Source organism: Sinocyclocheilus anshuiensis, unplaced genomic scaffold (genome assembly GCF_001515605.1).
Source record: "Sinocyclocheilus anshuiensis isolate Anshui unplaced genomic scaffold, SAMN03320099.WGS_v1.1 scaffold1816, whole genome shotgun sequence".
NCBI classification, from domain to species: Eukaryota; Metazoa; Chordata; class Actinopteri; order Cypriniformes; family Cyprinidae; genus Sinocyclocheilus; species Sinocyclocheilus anshuiensis.
Genome location: NW_015557182.1, coordinates 359,019 through 367,863, shown reverse-complemented (window position 1 = coordinate 367,863; position 8,845 = coordinate 359,019). Strand labels below are relative to the sequence as shown.

Genomic DNA, 8,845 nt, shown 5'->3' with positions numbered 1-8,845 from the left:
CGAAAACAACATCGAAACCAGCAGTTTTCTTATATGGTGAAAACTTCATCGGGACATCAAACCAAGAAATGTGATCTGTCAGATGATCCTGAGAAAAAGATACGGTTGTCTGTTGACAGTCGAATACGAGGCTTTGCTAAAATGAAAAAGAATAGTGAATGGAAGAAAGTTGTGGCGGGTCGTATTTTATTATTAATAATGTTTTTTTTTATTTATGTATTTTTTTTTTGTATAAAAATTATTATAGGATTTTTTTTTTGTTTTTATATAAAGTTCTGTTAGTCACTCTGCTCCACACTCCAGTATAGTAGGTGGCGGTAATGCACCTTAACGTTGGATGCCACCCGCCATAAAACAAGAAGAAGAAGAAGTCTGCGAGGGATGCGTCATGGCGTCACTTCCTGTACCAATTGGCAGTTGCTGTTGCCGAAGCGCCATGTTGGTTCAAACAAAAGAAACAACTCCATTGCCTTCATAACAGTTCATGACAGGCTGGAACGCAATGGCGGAATATAACCTGCTTCTCAACTTCTCATAAGCCGGAGATTTTCATAATGCCTTTGTAAGTATCTCGTCGGAGTTTGAAGACAAGCGTGATCAAAGCAAACGCGAGGTCTTGGGCCTTATGTCACGAATCGGTCGCAAACTCGACACGTTTATCAAAGCATTAAACGATGCTGTTTAGTTGTTGAACTAGTTTACATTGCATTCATTTCGAAATTAACTTGCCATTATGCAGCAGGTAATGAGATAAAATGATCAACAGGCCATCAGAAGTAGAAATCGGGCTCATAGTAAGCACGCTGGTTTGTATGTTTAGACTTTAAATCTGTATCATTCAGTGGTTGCTGAACTTTGTTTAGATATGTAACTTAGTGCACGTATAGATGTAGTTCAGTGACTTCATACTAATACCCTTCAAGGGGGCGTTCACACAAGACGCGTTCTAGCGTACTAAACAACTAACGTTAGACGAAGCGCAGCCGAACGGAACAAAAGCGTTTATAAAATCTGAACTAGCCTATTTTAGCATGATATGGCGGACGCGGATTGCGCGCGATCCTAAGAAAAACAGCGAGGCTTAACACATAAACAACAGAAGCAATTAAAATATTACGCTTCATGTGTGAACGCCCCAAAGACAACGGTCACACAGTCTTTATTCAAAATATTTGTCATACGTTGTGCACTTATAAGTCACAAAGTGGTCGTTTACATGGAAATGTCTCCACCAAACTGAGTTTTGAATATAGAAATCAAAACAAATGGATTTCTATATTCTCTTGCAAAGTATTAAAGAGTGAATAGTATGTGTAAGGTAGCTTCCTAACTATCTTGATCTTATTTTATTAGACTTTTGTATTTTTTGACATCACCATGGTCAGGTGTTTGAATGCTGAATTTTCATAACATTCCAGTAATTTATTATAATAATAATAATAATTTTGAGCTCGACAGAGATGTGAACAGCTCCTGTGATCACGTTATGTGTCTGTTGAGTCTGACAATTCATGTTTGACCTTTTCACAGTCCAATTACCAGTCAGGTGCAAACAGCCCAGCAGACCCCAAAGCATTATGGGATCACATCTCCTATCAGCTTGGCACTACCTAAAGAGGCCGATCTGGTTCTCGCGCGGAAGCTGACAGAGACGCTCCGACCTTTCGCCGTCTTTGAGGAGGAGCTGGAGCTGCAGCGGAGGTAAATGAGATACTATTCACTAAGGCTGGGTAAAAAAAAAAAAAATAGATATCTCGATTTTAATCGATTCTCACTTTTATGACATGATATCGATTCTTAAATCTCAAGAGTCGATTAGTCTAACCTGTTTTCAGTTAATGGACGGAACATTGTAGGGCACCTCCTATCCAATATATCACAATAAGCATTGTGCTTTGGTACTGTTAATATGAAAAAGTCTCAGATTTCAAATTCTGTCCATTGTATTGCAGTATTTAAACAATAAATGCCGTTTTGGCGTTGTCAGATCACTGTAGCGCCTCAGTTCAATAAAAGCGGCAACACGTAGCGCACGTGAACTGATCATCTCCTCCAAAATAAACATGACTAAACATCCGAAGGTGAGCTAACAGAGAGTACAACTTTACAATCCGTAGCCTGTCTCATGTAATCGTTCAATCAGTGTTTCAGCCGTGCAAAGACGTCAATATAAGCCACCATTTAAATGTTTATATTTAAAAAAACAACGAATTGAAGTAGAAATATTATGTAATTGTAACTTTTATTATAAAAACTTAATTAAGTGTAATTTAAGCAGTTGTATAGCCTAAAAAAAATCAGTCAGTTTTAACCTTCAATATTATAGTAATGTAGTACCAACTGACTCTCATGTATATTTTACAGCATTAGTTAAGAATTTTTTTCCTTAAGAAAATTTGGCACGTGTACCTGATATATACAGCTTTCTGACAAGATGCGCATTAAATATCGCATGCGATTTATTGTGCAGCCCTAATCCAAAATAATCGATATTGAATCTAATCAAATCGCAAGCTTGGGAATGAGAATCGAATCGAGTTGTGAAATTTGTGTCAAAACCCAGCCCTACTGTAAATCACACATCTATGTGATTTATGCATTTTGAGACTTAGATTGTGTTTGAGATCAAGCTGGTTGGTTACTGTTACTTTTAATGAACATGCACAAAGTTCATCAAATCCATTTCTTGGGTTTTCCCACCAAATTGATGTCACTTCCTAGAGGATTATGTGACTAAGCATTGATTCAGTGACTAAGTGTTGAGTCAGTGATGACGTTACTGAATCAACAATGAACTTTAACTGAAAAATTGACTGTTATTGTCCTAATGCATTGACAAACTATTTTCCGGTTTGACACTGTAAAGCTGCTTTGACACAATCTGTGTTATATAAAGTGCTATATAAATAAAGGTGACTTGACTTTTTTGTTAAAGTTTTTACAAAAGTGTAAAAGAATTTAAAATCTATTAAAATTTGGCAATCGTAACAGCATTCCCAAGAAAGCATGTTTTGTTTGAAACTTTACAAAAAGGACTAAATGAAGAAACAAATAGGATATTTTTTATTTTACCAGGTGATATTAAAAGTTACCACAGCACCCAGGAAAACATAATGGCAACATGCACTGAAATCAAAGTAGTACAATTATTTAGCACTGACATCTACACTGCTGTTCAAAAGTTTGGGGTCAGTAATTTTATCATTGAAAAAAAAAAATAACAAGGATACATTTTGCTCAAAAGTGACAGCAAAGACATATATTATAGTGTTACAAAAAATATATATTTGAAATAAATGCTGTTCTATTGAACTTTAAAGAAATATTAAACATTCATCAAAGATTGTTGTTAAAAATGTATCTCAAAATGTTGTTTTCACAAAAATATTAAGCAGTATAACTGTTTTCAGCAATGATTATAATAAATTATTATTCTTGACATGTGACACTGAAGACTGGAGTAATGGCTGCTTTAAAATTTTAAAATCTATTAAAACAGAAAAGTTATTTTATAAAAATTATTTAAAGGTGGGGTATGTATTTTTTTCAAAAACGCTTTAGAAAACGGAGTCGGGCCGAGTACCAAAACAAACTTGTAGCCAATCAGCAGTAAGGGGCGTGTCTACTCATGATGTGGAGGAGAGAGCGCTCAGTGCACAGGACGGACATTAGCCGAGCGACAGAAAGATAGAGATGGCGGTTAAAAAACGAGAGGAAAACGTCTGCGGAACAAAACCTGCGATCGGACGCCGAGGTTGCTTTGTTTCTTCTCGATAGATGAGTAACACCGTGTCTACACCGGACGCGACAGTTGTCGTGCCGCACCGCAACCGCTAAAGTCTGTCTACACTGGACGTGACAAAGCGACCGCTGAAAATCATTTGAAATATGTGTCAATACGTCATAAATAGAACGCAGCAGCAGTTTTCTGTCTGGGATTTGTCGTGTCGCGCCACATATAGCGTAGACAGCATCACTGATTATAATGAGTTCTATAGTATTTTGTCGTGCTGCTCACGTCCGGTGTAGACATGGTGTAACATTGGTTTTGCTTTGTTTCACAGAACTAATCGTTGCCTAGGTTTTGTATGTATGTGTAGGGCGGAGCTATCAAAATAGGGGCGATACGCTTTTGGAATAGGGGCGTGTTTGTTTTGGTGATTTGAAATATCAACATTGGCTACCAGAAATCACTTACCCCACCTTTTCCATAAATGTGTACAACATACTCTTGAACCAGCTTTAGTCTTCATCGTATTGCTTTTGTTTTGAGATGTTTCTTTTGCCCACAGAATCCTAGTGCTTGGGAAGCTAAATACGTTGGTTAAGGTGTGGATCCGTGAAGTCAGTGAAGTTAAGGTATCTTATTGGCCTTTTAATTATTATATACATGCATAAACTTCTGAATAACTGCTCACAGATACTAACTGTTATATATTTTCATATAATCACAGAATATTCCAGCATCAGTGATTGATAATGTTGGTGGAAAAATCTTCACGTTTGGATCCTACAGACTTGGCGTTCATACCAAGGGTACGTGTTATACACTAGTTCTCGATAGATTGATACGTGTACTTCACATAGTCTCTGTGTGTCTGCAATATCTCATTCACTAACCTAATTGTGTAGGTGCTGATATTGATGCTCTCTGCGTTGTGCCCCGTCATGTGGAGAGATCAGACTTCTTCTCCTCGTTCTATGAGAAATTAAAGGAGCAGGAGGAAGTCAAAGACCTGAGGGTATGCTGCTTTTTGTGTGTGATGTACATGTACAGTGTACATATACAGTATACATCTTCCCTGCAATATCTGAGGCTTAATGATTGATTTTTGCTTTTGCCTTTGCCTTCTAGGCGGTGGAGGAAGCGTTTGTACCAGTGATAAAGCTGTCTTTTGATGGCATTGAGGTAATTAAAAAAAAAAATGTTTTAAAGGTCTTCCAGCCACTTCTATCAAACCTCTACAGTTAATCCAAAATGCCGCTGCAAGATTAATCTTTAATGAGCCGAAAAGAACGCATGTCACACTGGCTACCAGTACACCAGTCACACCTTTTTATTTTCACTGGCTACCAGTAGCTGCTCGCATTAAATTCAAGGCATTAATGTTTGCCTACAAAACCACCACTGGCTCTGCACCCATTTACGTAAATTCATTATGCGTTATGCAAGTGAACGCCGTATTATTGAGCCATCTCAAAGAGGCACAAAATCACTTTCACAGACTTTTTCATTAACTGTTCCCTCCTGGAGGAATGACCTGCCTAACTCAATCCGAGCAGCTGAGTCCTTACCCATCTTCAAGAAACGACTAAAAACACATCTGTTCCAACTTTATTTGACCCTATAACTCTAGCACTTCCTATTCTATTTTAATTCTACTTTATCTACATTTATCTTCTATTTTTTTATTTAACAAACAAAAAAACACTAGCTTTCTATTTTTTCTATTCTATCTACTTGTTTTTCTTTGTGTGTGTATATATGTGTGTGTGTGTGTGTATAAAATATATATATATATTATATTATATTATATTATATTAGGGGTGTACGATCTGACTCACTTATTAACAGTGATTTGCTGCCACCTGCTGGCGATTTTAATGACAAATTTCGGCTTTTTCTTTCTTTCTTTTCTTTTTGTTTTATTTTTGTTTTATTTTTTTCATGTTTTAAATCATTTCAAATATCAGTATTCAACGTTTTATGTTTAATATATCAAAACATTATTTACATATATATATACATATATATATATATATATATATATATATATATACATACATACATACATATACACACCTTGCTACGTGTACTGCGTTAGGCTAACTGAGACTTGTCATTTGCACTTATATATTGTTGCTCTTTTGTTAGTTTTGACTGCTTTTATTGTCCTCATTTGTAAGTCGCTTTGGATAAAAGCGTCTGCTAAATGTAAATGTCCTTACATATAAAGGAATAGTTAATGCCAAAATTGCTATTTATTCCCCCTTAATGTCGTTTTAAGTATTATTTTTTTGTAATATGTTGATTGTAGATTGACATACTATTTGCCCGACTGGCACTACAAACCATTCCAGAGAACCTGGATTTGCGAGATGATGGCTTGCTAAAGAACCTTGACATTCGCTGCATCCGGAGTTTGAACGGTAGCTAATTGGTCATAATTGATGTTGGGGCTGTGTATTGACATTTTCAGAATTGATTCTGATTCACAAGATCTTGATTTTGATTCAATATAAATTTGTTTGGATGTATATCATGTCAGTTTATCTAAAGAAAATCAATCTCTCAACAAATCTGTACACTATACAGGGAACCCCGTCAGTTGGTACATTAACTTATTTTAAAGGGTAATTAAAGAGTCCAACAAATTCTATTGCTGTGCATTTTTAGATATAATAAACACTCAGAAACGTTGCATACAAACTTTTCAATTGCTCAAAAGGCAGTTTTTAATAAACTTTAATGATGTAATTGTTTCTACCCTAATTTGTTGAAATACAAACATTTAAATGATATCTAATATTGGTTTTTATGACAGATTAATTTAAACACAATATATGAGAGGTCCTTTGCAGGTTAACTAAAAATGTAATTTTATAATGTAAGATGGAGCATTTTTAGCAAAATCTTTTTTTTCTTATTGCTAACTAATGAGATATGAACATTGAATGGCTTTCCTGAGGTAAAATGCAGTCTTAGATGATATTGTTTACAAGCTGAGTTGAAACAATGATTGAGCGATTTCACAAAACATGATAGATGGAACACCTGATGTTCATTCATATTTATTTTGTCCTATAACTAATAGTAAAGAGGAAGAGATGAGGATTGTTTGCACTTTGCAAAAAAAACTTGACCGTTTCAAAGCTGAGACTTTTCTGTGTCAAAAGTAGTAATTCGCAAAGCTTATTGTGATTATTAGTTGGACTCTGCACTACAAGTAATGTTTAGTAAACCACGAATCAACAGAAAACAGCAGAGACTAAAAGATTGATCTTGGAATTTAAGAATCCGTATCAGTTCATCAAAATGAAGGTTGATTAAAGTCGATTAACTGATGTTGTCAACCCAGCCCCAAATTTTGTTTGCTTGTTTAAGTTTTCCCCTGGTAATCTTGATTTATGTACTTTTTTTTTCTTCATTCTGCTGACTTACAGGTTGCAGAGTTACTGATGAAATTCTTCACCTGGTGCCCAACATAGAGAATTTCAGACTGACTCTAAGAGCCATCAAAATGTGGGCCAAACGTGAGTAGTTGCTTGTGTGTCAGCTTTGCATTTACTCTGTTTGTGGAACAAGTCACCGCTGGTCTTATGTGAAAACAAACCCCACCGTGACCTTAAATTACCTGTTGTGTTTGTGGGTATTAGTGCAGTCAATGAAAAGCAATACTGCAGCGTTGTGCCTCAGGAAATTCGTTTGGCTTGCATTTGCTGCCTAACAACCAGTACGTGCTCATGTTTGCACTTTATTGAAAAACAATCGATCCTTGATTGCCATTTGGCTTTTGTAAATGCTTCATTTACCCTTAGTCAGGATGTGAAATTGAAAAAAAATGACAGGGCCGTTCATTTATGTGGTTGATTCGGAGTTTTACAGAAATTAAGAAATAAATGACATTATTTGAATCTCTTACAGGTCATAATATCTACTCAAATATTCTGGGTTTTCTGGGGGGCGTATCGTGGGCCATGTTGGTTGCAAGAACCTGCCAGCTCTACCCCAATGCTGTGGCATCCACACTGGTCCATAAGTTCTTCTTGGTTTTCTCAAAGTGGTGAGTTTTTCAAACTGCCCTCGACACCACTGGTTTGAAGTCAATGAGATAACAGAGAATATGAATACAAACGTCTGGTCTTTGTTTTCAGAGACCCATTCTCTTTAGATTCATTTATTAGTTATTTTTCTTCCTGGCTGGTGTTTTTTTAGGGAATGGCCAAACCCAGTCCTTCTGAAGCAGCCTGAAGACTGTAATCTCAACCTCCCAGTCTGGGATCCCAGGGTACTTATTCATTGATTTATTTGGCTGTTTATTTGTTTTGTGTTGTAAGGCTATGATATTAAAATATATTTTGAGAGCATTCAGTGTTTTTATTGCCAACAAAACATTTAAACCAAAACATCCATTCTTGCCAAGAAAATTTCAGGTTAGAAGTTCAAATAATCAAGGCATAGCAATTTTCAAATATCTGTATATATCAGTAAATAACAATTTTCACCTATGTATAATTTAAAATCTATGTAGGGAGAATTTAAAACGTACGTAGAATTCGGAAAGTGACTTGTGGAAATTAATCAGACTTCCAATGACATTTCCGGTATTTGAGGTTACAAGATTTTTAAGCACTTTAGTAATAAGTGATAAATCAAGCAATGTTTTGAGAGCACCAAACATTAAGATTAAGAGACTTTTAAAATGCCTTGATTACTTGCTTAAAGGGTTAGTTCACCCAAAAATGAAAATTAGCCCATAAATTACTCACCCTCAAGGCATCCTAGGTGTATATGACTTTCTTCTTTCAGACGAATCCAGTCGGAGTTATATTAAAAATTGTCTTTGATCTTTCAAGCTGTTTAATGCCACTCAGCGGGTGTTGCATGCATCAGTCCAAAAGAAGTGAAATAAAAAGCGCCCATCCATAAAAAAAAGTGTCTCACACGGCTCCGGGGGGTGAACAAAGGCCTCCTGTAGCGAATCGATGCGTTTTTGTAAGAAAAATATCCATATTCAAAACGTAATAATCACTTAAATGTAGCTTGTACACGGAAGCAGTTCCGGGCGGATGACGTTTGAGGTCAGCTTTGCGCATGCGCCGCTCAGAAGTGACGAACACGGAA

At 36.2% G+C, this 8,845-nt stretch overlaps 1 protein-coding gene across 1 annotated transcript in view; it reads left to right on the top strand.

Annotated features, from left to right (window-relative positions):
* The first annotated feature begins 380 nt into the window (after window positions 1-380).
* The window catches only part of LOC107678672 (poly(A) polymerase alpha-like), a 23,870-nt gene continuing 15,405 nt past the window's right edge, over window positions 381-8,845 (top strand). The window contains exons 1-10 of the mRNA XM_016474032.1: window positions 381-562; window positions 1,531-1,701; window positions 4,293-4,359; window positions 4,455-4,536; window positions 4,633-4,742; window positions 4,856-4,909; window positions 6,039-6,150; window positions 7,165-7,254; window positions 7,646-7,784; window positions 7,937-8,009. Of these exons, the coding sequence (XP_016329518.1) occupies window positions 555-562; window positions 1,531-1,701; window positions 4,293-4,359; window positions 4,455-4,536; window positions 4,633-4,742; window positions 4,856-4,909; window positions 6,039-6,150; window positions 7,165-7,254; window positions 7,646-7,784; window positions 7,937-8,009 (906 nt within the window). The 5' untranslated portion in view covers window positions 381-554. The remainder of the gene's footprint in view (window positions 563-1,530; window positions 1,702-4,292; window positions 4,360-4,454; window positions 4,537-4,632; window positions 4,743-4,855; window positions 4,910-6,038; window positions 6,151-7,164; window positions 7,255-7,645; window positions 7,785-7,936; window positions 8,010-8,845) is intronic.